The sequence below is a fragment of the Salmo salar genome, chromosome 22 (genome assembly GCF_965601325.2).
Source record: "Salmo salar chromosome 22, fSalSal1, whole genome shotgun sequence".
In the NCBI taxonomy this organism is placed as follows: Eukaryota; Metazoa; Chordata; class Actinopteri; order Salmoniformes; family Salmonidae; genus Salmo; species Salmo salar.
The window spans coordinates 16,714,558-16,735,239 of NC_138312.1; the positions used below are offsets into that span (position 1 = coordinate 16,714,558).

General features: G+C 42.5%; 1 protein-coding gene across 4 annotated transcripts in view; it reads left to right on the top strand.

Moving 5' to 3' along the window:
* LOC106582859 (FERM domain-containing protein 4B) overlaps positions 1 to 20,682 on the top strand; it is a 64,240-nt gene that overhangs the window by 13,033 nt on the left and 30,525 nt on the right. For all 4 annotated transcript variants that reach the window (XM_014166405.3, XM_014166404.3, XM_014166406.3 and 1 more), the window contains exons 2-7: positions 14,606 to 14,671; positions 14,790 to 14,884; positions 15,189 to 15,281; positions 15,731 to 15,815; positions 18,749 to 18,805; positions 19,182 to 19,204. In XM_014166405.3, coding sequence (XP_014021880.1) covers positions 14,606 to 14,671; positions 14,790 to 14,884; positions 15,189 to 15,281; positions 15,731 to 15,815; positions 18,749 to 18,805; positions 19,182 to 19,204 — 419 coding nt within the window. The remainder of the gene's footprint in view (positions 1 to 14,605; positions 14,672 to 14,789; positions 14,885 to 15,188; positions 15,282 to 15,730; positions 15,816 to 18,748; positions 18,806 to 19,181; positions 19,205 to 20,682) is intronic.

Genomic DNA, 20,682 nt, shown 5'->3' on the forward strand with positions numbered 1-20,682 from the left:
TAGCCAGACCAGGGTCTAACATAAGAACAAGAGTATGCTATTCTGTTCTTCTGAAATATACTACATTTTCTTCCTATCATGTTTAAAATAAATGATGAATTTATTGTGTAGGCTATATTAAATGGATTTTATATACTTTTTCAAATGTAGATGTTCCAAAGGTCTGTATCAGTGGCTTGTAGGCTATGCGTGGAAGCCAGGAGATGCTAAATGTGTTTATGTTAATTAATGGTCAATTACCGTGAGACCGGCAGTCATTTGCTTGACAATCACCGGCGGACAAAGCTTCATGACCGCCACAGTCCTAGTTTAGCATTCAGAATAACCTTTTCACTGGGTCCCTACAGATCTTCCTCTGGGCATCATTCACATTACTGTGGAAATTGGATACATGATGGTGGTAATTCATCTATATTTACGGAACAAGGACAATGTCATTGCTGAACATTAGCTATAAATAAAAACAGGCATTTTGCTATTGTGTTGAATAAAACGTATTTTACAACATGACTGAACAGGGATGTTTTGTTGACCAGGCATAGCATGACACTCAAGTCATTTATAGAATAAAATCACTTCCTAAACAAATACAGTGGGTTAGAGGAGTTAGACATTCAAGTATGAGGTATCAGCATACATGTTATATGAACCATTATCTGGCTCTCTCTCTCGCTCTCGCTGTCTCTCTCTCTCGCTTGCTTCTTTACTCTCTCCCTGTCTTTGTCTGTCTCTTAGGACCCCCACAGAGAGCAGTCATTCATGACCTCCATCTCTTGCATATCATATTAAAACCCTGCAACTCCAGTTCATTTTTCCTCTCTCTAACTGCCTTTGCCTTTGCAAATCTCAGCAGCACCCACAATCCCTTGGGGCCAGGGGCTTATTTGATGAGGGCAGACAGTGTGCGGCTGACACCATGGCCTCCGTCCCACCCCCTCAGCCCCCTCAGCTCGGTGGCATCTGGGTTATGCACACTGGGTTTGTCACAGGCCTCCAGTAGGCCTGAGAGCAGTGTCCTGGAAAGCAGAGAACCAGGTCCCAAATCCCTGGTCATAACAGACATCGCAATGGGACGGTGGTGGCAGTACTGACCCCCTGACACCTCTCCCTTTCCTCCACCCCTTGCCAGGCTGCACAAAGCAGGGCTTGACTGTACCGCCCCACCACACACAAAAAGCTTTTCTCTCTCTCTCATTCACCAACTGGAGCTTAATCACATGACTTTAATGGGGTATTATTGTGTGTGTGTGTGTGTGTGTGTGTGTGTGTGTGTGTGTGTGTGTGTGTGTGTGTGTGTGTGTGTGTGTATTAAACATATGCACTGAGAACTTCCCTTAAACATATAATGAGGACCTCTCAGTCACAGACATACTGGGAAAGAAAATACAAATCCTTCTCAGAATCTATAGTTTCATCCCTGGTTGATTGAATGCAGAATGTGTGCTTAATAGCAACCCTTCTGAATAGGGAGAGCTTATTGGAGCACAGGGGAAGAGTAAGAGTAAGTTATTAGACTTTATTTAATTTGGTAAACACTACAACATACGAGACATGTAGCATAGCAATCAAGCAATCACTTATGCATAACTGCTAGACTTGATTATTTGAAATGTTTTAATCCACTCCTGTTTGATTTATGACTACAAAATGTTCCCATCGGGACATCATGGTCCGGAACAGATTAGACACCTGCTCTGCTTCTGAACAGAGGCAGCAGTCAGGATACTTTCCATGTAAAGCCATGGCACTGTCCCTGTCACTCTGAAGGCATGGCATGGGCATCATCTCTGAGAGGAAAGGGAATGCTAACACTGTCCACCATGCTGCCCTTGCCTCAGCCGTACTGTACTGTATGCGTTCGTGTCCTAGCCTGGCTGCCTGTCAGCTGTAGCTCTGTATGTGGAATGGGGCTGTGGCTGTGTGTCAACAGCTGTTGCCCTGTGCTGGAGCTGTATGTCTGCTGCTGTGGGAGGCCATCCTCTTTTAGACAATTAACGGAGCGCTTACAGTACGTGGTAATTGCCATCCTAATGAAATTAGCTAGGGGACACAGATGCTTGATGATCATGGCAGCAATGTCATGCCCTCATTGTGTTCCCTATAGACCCAAGCCTATTAATACTGATAAGTTATGGAATTGGACTGAGAGGTATCTAAATTGAAACAGACATCCGCTGCCGCAGTACCAGAGCCAGAGCACGCCTGAGGTGTGTTAATCATCTCCTCAAAGCACTCGCTAGTCAGATAAAAACGCTATGTGAACAATTGTCAGGTAACACTCAAGACTATAGTGTGCTCCTTAAAGGGGAAAATCCCCCACTGATTTGGCCTCATTTTTTTTGTCTTGCTCCTCCTGAAATGCTGGCTGCCAGGCCATGACAGAAGCCAAATGTGAGTTGGCTTGGGGGTGTGGTTTGCAGCTGTTTCACAACACTCAATTACAACAAACAAACGTCTTGCAGGTTGTGTTCAATAACTACAGGCAGATGCATGGTGAGATGCCGGAGGACGCTTTGAATAGGTCAGTTGCCTCCAGAGTAATATGAGAATGCAATTGCTGAGTTTATGTAGATATTTTAAACTAAGTGTTTTTGATCACTTTAAAATGTAGTACATTTTTTTTAATTAACCTTTTATTTAACTAGGCAAGTCAGTTAACAAGATACTGTGCCTATCAGCATTTTGTCTGGTGGTAATGGGGTTACCTTAGCAAACATGTCAGTGGTCATACCTTCCTTTGTGGTGTCCCGTATACAGCAGGAGTTCCCTGATCCTAGTGCAGAATACACAGGGTTTCTCCCTCCACATATTGACTGATACCATTCAATTCAATAATAAAAAAAAGACTATACAAGTAAAAGTTGTGTGTATTAAGATTTTAATGCAGTGCCAGGTCTCTCCATTCAGAGACGTCAGTATCAAGCCTGTCTGTCGGTCAGACTCCATCACATCTTGCAAGTCTCCAAGTGCTGGCTCCATAGATGTATTTGTGACCATCAATTACCAATGGCAGTTAGGATAGGTGATATCTGACAAGGTCTTTGTGAGGTTTTTGCAAGAGCCCCGTTGATGGGCATGGCAGTGTAGATCAGCTCCCGGCCCCTCATTAAAGATACTGGTCGTTCACACAGAAACACACACACAAACAGAGCACTGATTACATGATCAATGCTGGTTAGGATTAGCATGGTGGCACCAACCTGATTGCTGCATTCACCTTTCTATTTCACTTCAGATATCATGATATGTGAAATAGAATGGTAAACACAGCGATCAGGCTGGTTCCACCAGGCTAGGTTATGAAGGTGAATCGGGGAAAAAACTCAAAACAGTTTTGACCTTTTGACCAGGTCAAATGCCACCAACTTGATTCAAGTGTCCTCCCTGTTCCTTTTATAGGAATCCTCACAGCTGGTCTTCTCTATGTTGCATGTTCAGCTGCAAACTGGACATCTCTCAAACAACTGCAGCAGGGAGTCCTCATAAACAATATACTTCCTCAACTTATGAGGTGGTGTTGACTAGTAGGGCATGTGACAGGGTGATAGAATAGACTGTCAAGTGGTAAATTGCATTTTGTTATCAAGAAAGAACAAAGCTTTTTGATAATGCACTTCACAACCAAAATGACTCTACCACTTGTATCTGCTTGGCTGGTTAATTAACCTACTAAGTTCCTCAAACCGGGTAACTTTCAAACAACGTTTCGCATAACACACCATTGTTAATGAAGCTGTCTGTCATCAGGGCAGTAACTCGGGTCACTGTCCGAGGCCTCATGATGGCGTGTCCTTTTCATAGGAGTCAAGGGAGACATTGGCAGCAACGGAGGTGGTGTCACGGGGGTATTTGTGTCGCATGACACTTATTCTGAGCTTGTCTGACAAGCTGTGAAAATAACAAGTGAACAGTGAATAAAATTATTTTTGGAGGTCACTAAACCATTGCAATCACATTACCTGACATGTTATAATACCCCTCTTTGCTCCTTCTGGTATGTCCCAGCATCTGTTCATGACCAGGGATCCAATTGTGCACTTTGTCATAAAGAATAACAGTGTCAATGATTGTCATCATCCCTCATTAAAAATATATCTTGAGAAATAACAATCTAGTTTGGGAGCTAATTCTGTGCTTTACAGATGTAGACTGACTGGCTCCAGATTGGATTAGATTCAGGCTGGTGACGACGTTACACTATGCAACCAACTGTGACATGTTTTGCTATGGCCATGGGTTGGTTTGGGTTTGTTGCTACTACTAAGTACCATAGAGATCCTATTAAATTACTAGAGGGGCTATGTCATCAACTCTCAAAGTTCCAGAATGGGGTGAAAATGGCAGCCATATTGGTCAGGGAGAAATCCAAACCAGTCTAATTGGAATGAATGGCAGTAGAGCAATAATCCAGATTTTACTTATGCGGGAAAATAAAAGTAAGGGATGTGAATATCAGAAATTGTGTAAGAATTGTCAACCAAAAACATTAATATAATTCTAAATACAATTGACAAGTTTTACACATTTTCTGTTTTTAAATAGCCTCTAAAAATATACAATGCTCAAAAAAATAAAGGGAACACTTAAACAACACAATGTAACTCCAAGTCAATCACACTTCTGTGAAATCAAACTGTCCACTTAGGAAGCAACACTGATTGACAATAAATTTCACATGCTGTTGTGCAAATGGAATAGACAACAGGTGGAAATTATAGGCAATTAGCAAGACACCCCCAATAAAGGAGTGGTTCTGCAGGTGGGGACCACAGACCACTTCTCAGTTCCTATGCTTCCTGGCTGATGTTTTGGTCACTTTTGAATGCTGGCGGTGCTTTCACTCTAGTGGTAGCATGAGACGGAGTCTACAACCCACACAAGTGGCTCAGGTAGTGCAGCTCATCCAGGATGGCACATCAATGCGAGCTGTGGCAAGAAGGTTTGCTGTGTCTGTAAGCGTAGTGTCCAGAGCATGGAGGCGCTACCAGGAGACAGGCCAGTACATCAGGAGATGTGGAGGAGGCCGTAGGAGGGCAACAACCCAGCAGCAGGACCGCTACCTCCGCCTTTGTGCAAGGAGGAGCAGGAGGAGCACTGCCAGAGCCCTGCAAAATGACCTCCAGCAGGCCACAAATGTGCACGTGTCTGCTCAAACAGTCAGAAACAGACTCCATGAGGGTGGTATGAGGGCCCGACGTCCACAGGTGGGGGTTGTGCTTACAGCCCAACACCGTGCAGGACGTTTGGCATTTGCAAGAGAACACCAAGATTGGCAAATTCGCCACTGGCGCCCTGTGCTCTTCACAGATGAAAGCAGGTTCACACTGAGCACGTGACAGACGTGACAGTCTGGAGACGCCGTGGAGAACGTTCTGCTGCCTGCAACATCCTCCAGCATGACCGGTTTGGCGGTGGGTCAGTCATGGTGTGGGGTGGCATTTCTTTGGGGGGCCGCACAGCCCTCCATGTGCTCGCCAGAGGTAGCCTGACTGCCATTAGGTACCGAGATGAGATCCTCAGACCCCTTGTGAGACCATTTGCTGGTGCGGTTGGCCCTGGGTTCCTCCTAATGCAAGACAATGCTAGACCTCATGTGGCTGGAGTGTGTCAGCAGTTCCTGCAAGAGGAAGGCATTGATGCTATGGACTGGCCCGCCCGTTCCCCAGACCTGAATCCAATTGAGCACATCTGGGACATCATGTCTCGCTCCATCCACCAACGCCACGTTGCACCACAGACCGTCCAGGAGTTGGCGGATGCTTTAGTCCAGGTCTGGGAGGAGATCCCTCAGGAGACCATCCGCCACCTCATCAGGAGCATGCCCAGGCGTTGTAGGGAGGTCATACAGGCACGTGGAGGCCACACACACTACTGAGCCTCATTTTGACTTGTTTTAAGGACATTACATCAAAGTTGGATCAGCCTGTAGTGTGGTTTTCCACTTTAATTTTGAGTGTGACTCCAAATCCAGACCTTCATGGGTTGATAAATTGGATTTCCATTGATTATTTTTGTGTGATTTTGTTGTCAGCACATTCAACTATGTAAAGAAAAAAGTATTTATTAAGATTATTTCATTCATTCAGATCTAGGATGTGTTATTTTAGTGTTCCCTTTATTTTGTTGAGCAGTATACATACATACATACATACATACATACATACATACATACATACATACATACATACATACATACATACATACATACATACATACATACATACATACACAGTGCCTTCGGAAAGTATCTGCACTTTGCGCCGTTTATCTTTGCCTCGATCCTGACTCGTCTCCCAGTCCCTGCTGATGAAAAACATCCCCACAGCATGATGCTGCCACCACGCTTCACCGTAGGGATGGTGCCAGGTTTCCTCCCGACGTGACGCTTGACATTCAGGCCAAATAGTTCGATCTTGGTTTCATCAGATCAGTGAATTTTGTTTCTCATGGTCTGAGAGTCTTTAGGTGCCATTTGGTAAACTCAAGCGGCCTGTCATGTGCCTTTTACTAAGAGTGGCTACCGTCTGGCAACTCTACCATAAAGGCCTGATTGGTGGAGTGCTGCAGAGATGGTTGTCCTTCTGGAAGCTTCTCCCATCTCCACCGAGGAACTCTAGAGCTCTGTCAGAGTGACCAACGGGTTCTTGGTTACCTCCCTGACCAAGGCCCTTCTTTCCTTATTGCTCAGTTTGGCCGGGCAGCCAGCTCTAGGAAGAGTCTTGGTGGTTCCAAACTTCTTCCATTTAAGAATGATGGAGGCCACTGTGTTCTTGGGAACCTTCAATGCTGCAGAAATGTTTTGTCACCCTTCCCCAGATCTGTGCCTCGACACAATCCTGTCTTGGAGCTCTACAGACAATTCCTTCGACCTCATGGCTTGGTTTTTGCCCTGACATGCACTGTTAACTGTGGGACCTTATATAGACAGGCGTGTGACTTTCCAAATCATGTCCAATCAATTTAATTCACAACCGGTAGACTCCAATCAAGTTGTAGAAACATCGCAAGGATGATCAATGGAAACAGGATGCACCTGAGCTTAATTTTGAGTCTCATAGCAAAGGGTCTAAATACTTACAGTACCAGTCAAAAGTTTGTACACACCTACTCATTCAAAAGTTTTTGTTTATTTGTAATATTTTCTACATTGTAGAATAATAGTGAAGACATTTAAACTATGAAATAACACATGGAATCATGCAGTAACCAAGAAAGTGTTAAACAAATCAAAATATATTTTATATTTGAGATTCTTCAAAGTAGCCACCATTTGCCTTGATGACAGCTATGCACACTCTTGGTATTCTGCAAACATTTCTAAAATCCTGTTTTCGCTTTGTCATTATTCGCTTTGTCACACACACACACACACACACACACACACACACACACACTTTTTTAAATTGGAAATCTGTTTTCTTGTCTGCAATGTTTGAATGGAATATTGGCAGTGAATTTGAAATATTTATAAAATCATTCCTCTAAAACTGTCTGGCTAGCTAGCTAAGAAACATACGGTGCAGATAAATTGTTCAAATTATTTTTTTACACTATCTTATCCAGTGGTGGTCGGTGCCGTTTAAGATAAAGAAATGTATGAGCCTTATTTCTATTACAGCATATCGGATATTCCATTCACCCAGCTCAATGTAACATCCATAGGTTTAGGCTACTACATTATGCTCAAATTTTCCCTGTACCCATCATGAGGTTGCTACAACTTAGCTTTTTAAATAAAGTCTACAATGTAGGTGCAAAGGTTGAGAGAAAAATTTGAGTAATCAAGGTGACAGTGACACATTAAGTAATGCCTTGCACACTCTTCCCTGCATCTAGCTGATCTAGGGTGTAATCATTAGTCCAACAGTTGTAAACAAGAGTTTCTATTGGACAAATTGATGTATGTTTATCCCCGTTCCGTTTGCTTCCGTTTTAAGAAACGTTTTTCAACACAATCGGCAGAATTAATACGTCCCTGATCACACGCAAGCACAATTCACTTTCATAGCAGCCACATACAAGCAGCATCATCCCTTTGCTCATTATATAATTCCTTCTCATATCTACACGCTCTCTTCCTCTAACCTTTTCCCTTCGCTTGTGCACTTCAGTGCACAACACATCAGCTGTGTGACCAGGCGAAAAAATCTTTCAGAGCCAAACATTCATATCATAACTGCTACACACAGCCTAAATTGTTGTTACCATATTAGCTAATGTCATAGTCAACATAGCTACTAGAACTAACGCGTTAGTTAACCCACGACAATCATGCAGTACAGTTTACAGTCAGCAAGCTGTTTAGCAGTTACACCGGCGGGCCCCGGTGGCAATAAATGTATCAAATCAAGAGCCTGAGGTCTGCCGTCATGTAAAGTATGTTACTGTATAGCTACTGTATTCCAATTTAGGCATTTATCACTGCTATTTTCAACCCGTATACCGGTATGTTGTAAAAGGCTACACTAGATCAGGGATCTCCAACACCTGTTCTGGAGCGCAACAGGATGTGCAGGCTTTTGTTTCAGCCCAGCACTAACACTGTGGGCTAGAACAAAAGGACAAATGTTGTAGACAACTGCCTTACACTTATTCAGTAGTGGAGTCTAGTCTAGTAGTGTGATATTACTCCGCCTACTGGTGATTTCTGGAAACTGCAGTATGTTCAACAAGGCAGCAGTTCCCAAAACAATAGATTGTATTCTGGTTGTTAGAAGAGAAAAAACACAATTGGTGGTAAAGCACACTCTTGAAGTCATGAGGACAATAATTAGCACTGAAATAAATTGATTCCTCTGTGGAGCATATATGACTTGGAGGGGGCTTGTCAGTGATGTGTTTATGAGAGTGACCTCAGAGTGAAGAGCGGGCCAGAGTGTGAGGTCATGCTGCAGTCAGTGGTACCAGCCTCTCCAGTGGGTCTGTCATTATGGAGACATATGGGTGAATGAGTGTGAGAGGGACAGCTGGAGCTGTCCACTCACAGTGCGCGAGGAAAAGATAGATCCATACTTTCTTTCATCAGGGACTATAGGGAAATATGTAAGGTTTCACAGATCAGTGTGGCAGATAATAGTGTACACGGCTCCTCTGCGTTGTATCACCACCACCATTCTTCAAAAGGCCCAGATGAACTGAAAATGTGGATTTTGTGTGAGGGTAGTCTCATTTCCCTTACAGTGCACCATAAGATTGGCAAAGCGAGACTAGTGTGAGGGGAAACGTCAATCTGGACTGAGGCATCCATTTATAGAGCTGAATAGAATCTCCTCTTTTAAGACGTGGACATGGAGGATTTTAGGAATAGATAAAGAGTGGTTACTCCCAATGGGAGGTATACGGTTCTTACTTTCCTCTGAATTCACAGACAGTTTCTTGTTTTGGTCTCACCCCTACCTCTACCGCAAAGCTGCCGACTGGAGAAAAATCACACATGGACATCAGCTGTGAATAGCAGGCGCGTGCGTGCGTGAGTGCGTGCATTCGTTTGTTTGTTTGTCTTGGCCTCTGGCTTGGCTGTTATTTTGTCTCTCTATGGAAGACAGCCCCTGCATGGCCATATGTTTTGTAGGAGCAAATGGACCTTTCCCCTCTCACTGTGGAGGGAATCATCTGGATACTGCCTGGTCCAAATCTCTGGATAGTATGGGATAGTAGATACAGTTAGAGGGAATGACACTTTACTCTGTTTAAAGTAGTATGTCATCTATAGGTCTATAGGTCATAACGGGGCTAGATGTTAAAGCTACACTGCAGTGCCATACACTGTGCTTTATCTGTAGTAGATGCATTATTACAAAATGGTTCATGTTTTTGCAGTTGAACTTTACCCTGTGTGATTGTTTAGTTCAGTAAGTATTTGTCTTTACCGCACTAGAAAAACTATACTATAACTATAAGACTACACACATGTCGTCCAAAAGATTTACGAATCATCATGTCCTTCCTGTCAGGACAATGGGCAGATGGCACAAATGATGAGAGAGAGATTTTCGATAGATGACAGTTTACACTTCTGAAACTGCGATGTCATCCTGCTAGTCACAATCCCACAGCTGCTAATGTTCTGTCGACAGTGGACAGTGCTGCTTGGGAACAATTGATTAGCCCATTTTTATGATCTAGCCAATGGTTTAGCATTGATTTTACCCCCACGGTAATCAGGACTGTTATGAGTATTCATTCAACTTTGTTTCAGATAATCACTCGGATGCTGTTCAGAGGGCTTTGCAACATGTTCTGTTGTACGTTTTGACTGCAGAATCTTTTGTGTTCTAGGAGACTCGGATCACTCAAACAAACAGCAGGATATTGTTTCCAGATGAGACACGTCGTCCGACTGAACTATAGACTTATATAATTGGGACTCTACAGCCGAGAGCACATTTTCTCTCTTTTCACTTGTTTTCTTCAGTTTCTGTCAGAATGGTGTGTGGCTCTTTGGGAAAATATGAACATCCTTCTTTGCTAAAAGGAATGAAAAAATTCATATTCTAAATAAATAAAATAATTAGTATTTTTTTCCCCACAGTATGTTAGATCTCAATGTTTGAAATCAAAAGCAAATCTATGGAAACCACTTTTCCTAAGCTATATCCATTACATTCGGTTTATTGTCAATTTCCAACATTTAACATTTTCCAAAGGAAGACAGTTTTAGTAATAGTGTTTCTGCTGTAATGCCTCTGTTGGTCCAAATCGCACAGGTTATTTTGAGTTTTCCTGTGGAATATGATGGGCGGAGACATCTGCTCTCTTCAGGAAACTGCACCCGGAGTACATTACAGAGAAAATGAATGACCTTCAGAAACCATCCTGAATCACTAAAATCTATAACAATATCTAATGTGATATGAGATGTTCACTTATTATCAGGGATATTAAATTAATAACTACAGTACACTGTGTGCATTAAGACTGGACATCAGAGATTCCCAATCTAAGTTAACGACACAGTAGAAAACCTCAAGAAGAAAAAAACGATCCTGCTAGTCAAAGAAAATAGAATGTTTATGAGGCGGAGATGGAGGAATTGAGCTGTCCGTCAGTCTGTGTGTGTACAGTATGTGTGTGTAAAGTGTGTTTATGTGGTAAGCAGACCAAGCTTCTTTAGGCTGGTTCTCTGTGGCTGTGTCCTGCCCTCCCTCTCCTCTTCGTCCTGTGAGTGTGAGGCTATGTCTTGGACCAGGACCCATAGCGGGAGGCTGGGACACTCCACTCCAGTTCTACAACTCCAGCCTCTAGCCCAGAGCTGTGACTCACACACATTACATCAGCAGGGAGACATAGTAAAGCGTGTGTGTAGTGGTAGACTACTACTGAAGTTCTTCCAGGGTATTGACATTCACAACAGCATCTAGACACAGAGTGAAGTCGGTGTTCGACGCAGCAGCGTACATTCTCTTGGGCCAAGAATCTCTCAAGTATCGCAGACGTTCTACAAACTAGTATCAGTAGAGAAAGGCTGTGCTGGGCACCGAGAACCTTGATCTCTGTGAGTGAGTGAGTGAGTGAGCGGTGAAGGGACAGCTATGGCTGTGAGCTTCATGTCTAGAGTTGAGGAGCTCTTGGCCTCAAGCAGCCAGGTTGTTTGGGGCTTGGCGGAGCAGACCCTCAGAAGGTGGTCCTCTCAGGGGCTCATGCCAGCCCGCCGCTTCCTACAGACATGGTGGCAGCTCGGGGACTTCTATCAGGTATGCTGAAACTGCATTACTAATCCAATCCTTTTACTCCAGGGGAAAGGTTGTACTGTACATTCTGCTCTAATCAATGTGGCTTTTATTGACTGCTCTGTTGACAGTTACGGTGCCAGCTGCAAACTGGGAGGTACTGGTGCCTGGAGCAAGATCATGTCTGATCTATTCTAATTTGACTTGTCTTGTTGATATCTTGCTTTCTGTAAATGGGCATATCTGTCAGGAGTTGTCTGGGGTCTGTAGAATAACCATCACATTGTGGCTATAACAGAGTATGTCCAAAGGGGAACTACATTTCAATTTCACTTTTAGAATGATATGCTGTTTTTGATAGATTGTCTTGGACTGGTTAGTGTCCAGTTGATGGTGTCTATTGGGTGAAAGTTTGCCGTTTGTACCTGTGAGGACTGAGTCCCAGAGACGGGTTTACAGGGGTCTCATGGCACATGTGGAAGTCATCAGGAAGCAGCATGGCCAGTCTTTTGATCTCCCAGATAGAAGTGAAGTACTTTGAAAGGCTGTCTTTTGCTGGAGCACCTGAATGGGATCTTGCGTGTGCACAAATGACACATCCTCTATAACTCTGCGTTCATGTCTGTCAAATCTTGAAAATGTTCAAAAATGATAATTCAAATATGTCAAATTAGGAAAGGTTGGCCTTCATGAAGTACCACTAAACCAAATGACATTCATATTTGTAGATCATCACCAGTGAAGATGGATGGTGACAGGAGATGGTAATGAGTGAGAATATGTGGGGCTTATTGCAGTGAATTACAGGTGGGGGCTAACGCTGCAGGGCTGGAGCTAAGCCCATGTAGGTCAGTGGCTGGAGGTCGTGTGAAGAGGCCATGGCTGGAACGCCCCACCCCAATGACAGGCTGTCAAGGGGATGACCTCTGTGTCATGGCTATTACACATCACATGACCTTCCTTTAATCCTGCGGGTCAACCTCTCTAAAGCCATGGCCTCTAGCCTTCTGCAAGTGTGGGGGGTGGGGGGGGGGGTGGGGGGGGGCGGTCCATCCTTAGTGATTCTTCAAACTTAGTTACTTAAAGTAAAAAAAATTGTTAGGCTAGATAGTCACCAACAACTCTTATTTTACTGCCATGCTACTAGGAAAAAATAAATGAGTGAAAAAAACATTGTAGATCCACAGCACATTGTACGTCTTTTATAGTCTAAGGGTATTTTAGGCGTCTGTTTAAATGTTTTATGAGTCTCTCTGTCTTTCTGAAATTGCTTGTGCAGTGAGCTGTAGCGTAATTCTTTGGAGATAGGGTTCAGACTGAGCAGGAGCTCATTAGTTGCTAACGCGAATTTAAAATAGGTGGTGGTGTGAGGGTAGGTAGAGGGGGCTTTAGGGGGGCAAGAGAAGGGCACAAGCGAGGAGCTGAAAATCAGGGGTGTAATTACATGAGTACTACTGTTATTACACTTTATCCCATTAAACAATGTTAGAAGACTAACACATTTTAGGCAACTGGCCTCTTTGTTTTTAGGTTTTGATGTAATTTGTCCGTAACAATGCAACATTGATAAATGTAATATGGTGTGGATCATGCACTGGACAACCGCATAATCCCTTAAAGGGTTACTATAGTGACTAATCCCTGCATAGACAATGGAGCTTGTGTAATTAACAGCTACAATAATTCTCTATATTAAGATGGATTACACAGAAAGCACACAATGTTCTATGCAGACCGGCCTTATAGTTTCTTCTGTGTTACAAAAACTCTTAAGAATTTGATCGTCATCCAGTAATCCATGATTGTGTTTTTGTTCTTTGCCGTATAGGTGGGCAATTGAACCATTCGGAAAGGGCTTGAATTCTCAAGGGAAATAATGATTCAACTTTGTTTTTGAAATGCCTAAAAACGACACTTTGAGTTTAGAAAAAGGGAGCTTACATAATTTTGTGTTTGCGTGACAGTAATTAAAACACTTGGTCCAGACATGCTCACAAGTGAGTAAATTTCAATGAGGTTTTATGTATTCAAAAACAAAGCAAAAAAAGTAGCCTGTATAACAGCTTAAAATCAACTGTGTTGTGGTGAAGGGAACAATATGTTCTGGTAGACTGTAGTTAACATCAGCCCAGAACGTCTATTCCCACCCTGCGGTCACTGGTCCCTAACGTGACAGTCACTTTCCACCACAGAGGCCAGGCCAGCCAAGCCAGTTGGGAGCCACATGTTTTTCACTCCAATGAGTCACAGAAATAAATGTTGTCTTCTTTGCCACATTCCTGAGTGTCAAGCAGCCTTGAGAGTCAACATTGACACGAATCCTGTGCAGCATCTTTCCCTGGTTTCCCTGCAACTTTCGCAGACCTCTTACATGGCCATTCTTTGTTTGTCTCTCAGTTTTACCTGACCATTCAGTGTTTTCTTGTTTCTTACAACTGTGTTGGAAACAAATGTCCTTAATCATCTACACACTCTCAGAAGTAACAGAATAAGGAAAGCACATTATGGGTCTTAAAATATCACCACCAATATCACCAACATATATAAACACCGCCACACACTCATCTCACCCAAGGACATGGAATAATATACGGCAAGCACACACACACACACACACCTGTAAAATGTGCTGACAGCACCCGAACACTAACATCCATTTGTACAATGGAAAAGGAATCCATTCATCTATTCAACAGCTATACCGTAGATTATACATTTTCTTGTCTTACATGGGAGGAAAGGCTCGGATCATTAGATTTGGTTCATGTTAATGAGAGTGGTGCAGAAGAAGGTCATGGATGTAGGGTGTACAGCTGCCGTGCCGCTGGTTGGGTCTCAGCAGTGCATGGAGACACCAGGAATTAGATGGTGGTGCTAGAGTGAGGGTGTAGTAGCCGCTGTCTGGGGATCTCATCAGGTCTGTTCCCTTCCCATAGATGACGGAGGGCCGGCAATGCCAGGTGCACCTCCTGGACGACAGGAAGCTGGAGCTGCTGGTCCAGGTAGGTACGCACCCTCTACACAAACTCAACCTCTGCACTTTTAATTGTCATTATTCTCTAGTGTGGATACTTCATGCATTTGTGTTAATTTGTACTCTACCTGGTTTCATTTTCCTAGCCAAAGCTCTTGTCCCGGGATCTGTTAGATTTGGTGTCCTCACACTTTAACCTGAAGGAGAAGGAGTATTTTGGACTATTCTTCATCGATGACACGTATGTACAATTCCTAGCTACATTCTAGTTCACTGACATATGTCCAATATGTTGGTGTCAGATATAAAATACTATACATGGGTGCAAACCAGTCTAGCTCTTTTTCCATGCTGCTGATTGCATCTCCATGACACAAATTGAAATGATGCAACTTAAGAGAGAACTTTGTATCAGTCTAGCAGTTTGACAGCACAGTTAAATAGATAGAACTCATGTTACTTACAACAGATGCTAACAGCATAGTCGTGGGGATGATAACGTATTCTGCCTATAACCCTATAAATCTGCTTGTATCCTTCCCAAGTGGTCAGAGTAACTGGCTCCAGCTGGATCGCAGGGTCCTGGATCATGACTTCACTAAAAAGACTGGTCCACTGGAGCTCAAATTCCTGGTCAGGTGAGGGATCTCTTTCTCTCAGCTGGTAGCCTACAGTATGGACCACCATACTGTACCAGCCAGCTACCCTATAGTGTACCACATCTACCATCAGGCTGAGGCTTTCACAGTGTGTCCTACATGTTCTTAAATCTGTTGACTTACCCTTCCTCTTTGCAAACTAGGCTATATGTGGTTTATTTGAAAATCCATCGAGGTAAAAAAAAAAGTAGGTATCTATAAATGTTGCCCAGGCTCAAAGAGCTACAACAATGTTAATTCCCCCAGTGTTGATCGGAGGTACTTGTTACCCTGACCACATGTAGCTAGCCATGTCCAGTAGATGGTGCTAATGTAATATTCTGCAATATGAACGACTTCTGAAGTTGGGGTAGGCAACCAGGAGCATTACCCTTACACCTAATTCAAGTACTCCATTTAATAACATCATGTCTATTTGTGTTTTGCAGGTTTTATATTGAGAAGATAACATTCTTGAAAGACAATACAACAGTAGAGCTGTTTTTCCTAAATGCCAAATCGTCAGTCTTTAATGTAAGTGGATGTAACTACTTTTCTTACATTTGTTACTCAATATGATCTTATTGAGCATACCACGAGTCACCCCTCCATAGCCTGTCCTTCAATTTCCATGCCAATGCACATATTGTGCTTACGCTGTTCCACTGCATGCTCAGACATAAACCAATTGTATGACCTGTGATCATTTGAGGAGTGAAAATATAATCCCACAAATGTAATTACAAGCCAAAGGTTCCGGTTGTGGAATTATAGTGGGGAATACTAGTTGATAGGATGAGTGGCTGCTGGAACTGAAAGTTGGCTCCAGACGTCAATATCTTAAAACAACAAGCATGTGGGCCAGAATCACAGTAGGTGGCCAGAGAATTCTTCTGTCTACACATCATTTACAGAAGACAGTAAGGACAAGCTGTTTGACTGGACACTCTCCACTCTCATTACTACCAATTATTTTCAGCTCTTTCAAAAACAGTCTTTATAGTAATTATTCTACAGAGTTATTTTCTAATATGGGCTAAAGTCACTTGACTTTCTGACTTCACAGAGACTTCCCTGCTTTTGTTTTATGTAGGCTACTCTAACACAAAATTCTTCAACACAATGATGGCTTTCAGGCTTTCTCCAAGAGTACCAAATAGTTCCCTAATCCTCCAAAATATCATTTGACTTAGGCTTTCTTTTGGAAACACTGCACTGTACCAACATGAAAAAGAACAATATCCTGATTCACTGCCTCTTCTCTCTGAGGCCTGTGCATATTTCCCATGCCACACACAGCTCAGCCAGACTAGCAGAAATCAATTTCTGAGCTGTGTTGCTGTAAAACTATTAGATAACCAAGAGGAGGAAATCATCTAGGCTACCATACATGTTGGATAAGGCAGCTGGAGGAACATGTCTAACGTTTCATAATGTACACATACAGACACACATATATTACATGGTCACACACACACACATGTGAGAATTGTAAAATAAAGTAGTGTTATCTAGCAGTGATTGTAAAGGGTTGAGTGCTGCACCCACTGTTGACTTCCCTTATTAGTCTGACATTGGAAAGCTGACCTTTGACCATCAATTGCTTTTTTTTTTATGCAATTTGATTTTGGCAGATGCATTGAATAATGATAAGCAATAGCACTCATACTGTCTATTGCATTATTTCCTCCTCCTGTATTATACTTATGCTAAAATGTATTAGTCGATTCTTCTGCCATTTACTTTATGTTCGTATTCGTATCTTTTGTTTTCTTATTGTTGTTGCATTGTCGAGAAGGTAAGCATTTCGTTGGACGATGTATACCCTGTGTATCCCGTACATACGACTAATAAAACTTGAAACTTAACAGAATTATACTGAACAAAAATATAAACGCAACTATTTCAATGATTTTACTGAGTTACATTTCATGTAAGGAAATCAGTCAATTGAAATAAATTCATTAAGCCCTAATCTATGGATTTCACACGACTGGGCAGGGGTGCAGCCATGGGATGGCCTGGGAAGGCATAGGCACACACACTCGGGAGCCAGGCCTACCCACTGGGGAGCCAGGCCCAGCCAATCAGAATTAGTTCTTCCCCACAAAAGGGCTTTATTACAGACAGAAATACACCTCAGTTTCATCAGCTGTCCGAGTGGCTGGTCTCAGACGATCCCGAAGGTTAAGAAGCCAGATGTGGAGTTCCTGGGCTGGGGTGGTTACTCGTGGTCTGCGGTTGTGAGGCCGGTTGGACGTACTGACAAATTCTCTAAAAAGATGTTGGAGGTGGCTGATGGTAGAGAAATTAACATTCAATTATTTGGCAACAGCTAAACATTCCTGCAGTCAGCATGCCAATTGCACACTCCCTCAACCTGCAACATCTGTGGCATTGTGTTGTGTGACAAACCTGCACATTTTAGAGCAGCCTTTTATTGTTCCCAGCACAAGGTGCACTTGTGTAATGATCCTGCTGTTTAATCAGCCAATTGATATGCCACACCTGTCAGGTGGATGGATTATCTTGGCAAAGGAGAAATGCTCATTAACATGGATGTACACAAATTTGTGCATTTGAGAGAAATAAGCTTTTTGTGCATATGGAACATTGCTAAGATCTTTTATTTCAGCTAATGAAACATGGGACATTACATGTTGCATTTATTTTTGTTTAGTGTGTGTGTGTATATCTGTCTGAGTAGCCAACATCCTTTTGCATTTGTTTATCACCTACTGTACAGTTGCTGAATTACTTAGAGGAAACGATGGATCCCATTCCCAATAGTTCAGATGTGATAAGGGGGGACATGTTTTGCTATCTGGGAGGCTACCCATGTATTTACGCGCCCTTGATCATCTCAACGCCACGAAGATGGTCTTACATCTTGAGCCGCCTGTCTGCCTTTCTACTTTAGAGGGTACTAGCAAGCTAACAGCCCCACAGTGTCCTCCATCGGGTGACCTAAAAACTTCACGCACACTTCCAATTCATAACCCTGTATTGAACTTAAAATAAATCCATTTGATATCATACACACTATAAATACGTTATGGGATACGTGCATTTTGTAGATAGTGATCCAACGTTGCCAGGAGTAACTTTTTTTTCACCCGGACACTGGAGGAACGTGAACCTGCTCTCAGAATGTACCATTTTGATTATAAGGGGTTGAAATGATAAATAACTGCGATTATACTGGCTTTTTGTAACTATTGTATGCACGTTCGTTCTATGTTATTATAAACGTAACAATAATTCGTTTCGAGCGTGGATGAAGAATATGAAAAACTCAACCTTAAACACGCGCACCCACTTTTTAGTAACGATGGTTCAGTCGGTAACTGTGGAGCGGAGGTACGGGTGGTAATGAGATTTGCCTCAAGTCAAGTGCTACTGTTCGAATGCGGTACACTTGTTTTTCCACCCTATAATGTTGCCATTTCCTTTTTTTTCCACGACAGGAGATCATCGAAGTGGAGAGTGAAAACGTTTTCAAATTAGCTGCTTACGCCTTGCAGGTAAGTTAATGTTTGTAGTTTTGTGGAGTTGTCATTCATCAGCGATTTGAATCTAAACTGAATCTACACTGCATGCACGCTGTTACAAAAAGGGTTAGGGTTTCGGGAACTTTATTTTTGAGAGATGTGTAGTAGTTACGTTTTTACTTTAACATTGAAATCGTTTACTACAATGATTGTAGTTCTTTAGCGCGCAATTATACGTTTTGCAGTAATGCTATTCAACACTGAGTGAGATTAAAAAGTGTTCCCGTTGTCCCAAGGAACATTCAAGACTTGCAATGACATAGGCCTATTGATGTTGAAGTCCTCCAGGCCAGTAGGCTACTTGTTGTATCATCATTCTCACTAATAAGGGTGCTATTCTTTTTCCCAGGAGGCCAAAGGAGACTACACAAAGTAAGGATTCACTCATGTCAACACTAATCGCTAAATAAATAATATTATTAGAATAGTCAATTGTGTGAAATTATGATCTGCATGCGTCTTTTGTTAAAGACGATTGTAATAAAATTGCACAGGCTATTCACTCAGTCACATTTCCAACACGTTTTTGTGTAAGCTTCAAGTTTCTTAATTAAGCAGTCTACAGTCGTATTACAGTAAGCAATCTACACATTTTGTTATTTAGCCCATAATCAATGCTTCTATCTAGTTTGTACCACATGTTTGAGACCTGTGGTGTTGGGTCAAAGCTCAGTGGACAACCAAGGCAGGGAGGGTCACAGTGGTAATTTAATGGTTAATTACGTTGGTTCAGATTTTGGGTTTTATCTTGGTGTTCCCTTAGTAGTTGATCATTTCCTTGATGTTGAGGTGGAATTTGCTTTACATGCAACTCTGTCTTATATATTCCCTGTTTTATATATTCCCTGTTGATGAAAGCATCTGTAGAACATACACAGCGATGCAGTGTTCCTGCTCAGTTCTGATTGCGTGTTAAATGGGACGTGTTTTATTGTTTTCAATCTCCATTGCTCAGTAGCCAAATGCTATAGGCTCTACTCTGGAAAACCTGACCTCAATTGCTTTCTGTTGAGTTTGTGTCCTGGTTATTGCGTTTCCTTTCCCAGCATCTAGTTCAGTGTTAGTATGTCTTGGGTTAGGTTGTTGTTGCCTGCAGAAGATAACAATCATTCATCTTCTCCCTCAGAATGTTATTTAGAACTAGGACTAATATGTTTTTGTGGCAGGATTAAGCACTTTAAGGCATGACCTAGTGATAAGGTTTGTTATTTTAGTTGTCAGTTGGAGAGCGCTGAGGTAATCAGTAAATATTGTCCTGTCCGTCAGAGTGGACGAGCTGGTTATATTGCTGAACCTGTGGGGCGTTTTCCCCAGCTTGGGTCCCCTAGAGGCCCCTGGCCATTATCTGAACACAAGGCTTTGTGTTCTGTTCTGTAAGGAATTGTATGGTGTGAATGCACACCGTGATATTTAATGCTGAAAATGCAGTTTGTTTCTACGTCAAAGTCCCATCTTTCTACTCTCAAAAACTCTGAACAATTTATAAAAAAGTGTTCAAGCCCACCTCTCAGCAAGCTTCAGAGTTGATGGTGATTGTATTCTATTCAGACTGGCCAGTGAAGCCCTTCACAGCTTTGTTTTGCAGTATGTTAGGGGTGATTTACAGATTCTTTTAGCCCTGAGGTGTCAGGCAGCTACGTGAGTTAATGTTTCAGCCTGTGAGGGAGTGGGGATGTGCTGCACTTTGTCCTGACTGAAAGCACAATGAAACAGACCCTATCAACAAAGTCTGTAAAATCAGTGTGGAAGGCAGCCTGTCCAACTATATAGCCCAGCCTACTCTCCTGTTGTTCTTAGGCTAGTACATATTTTCCCTATCAGATGGCTTTCATTTGTACCTTTTTGTAGGA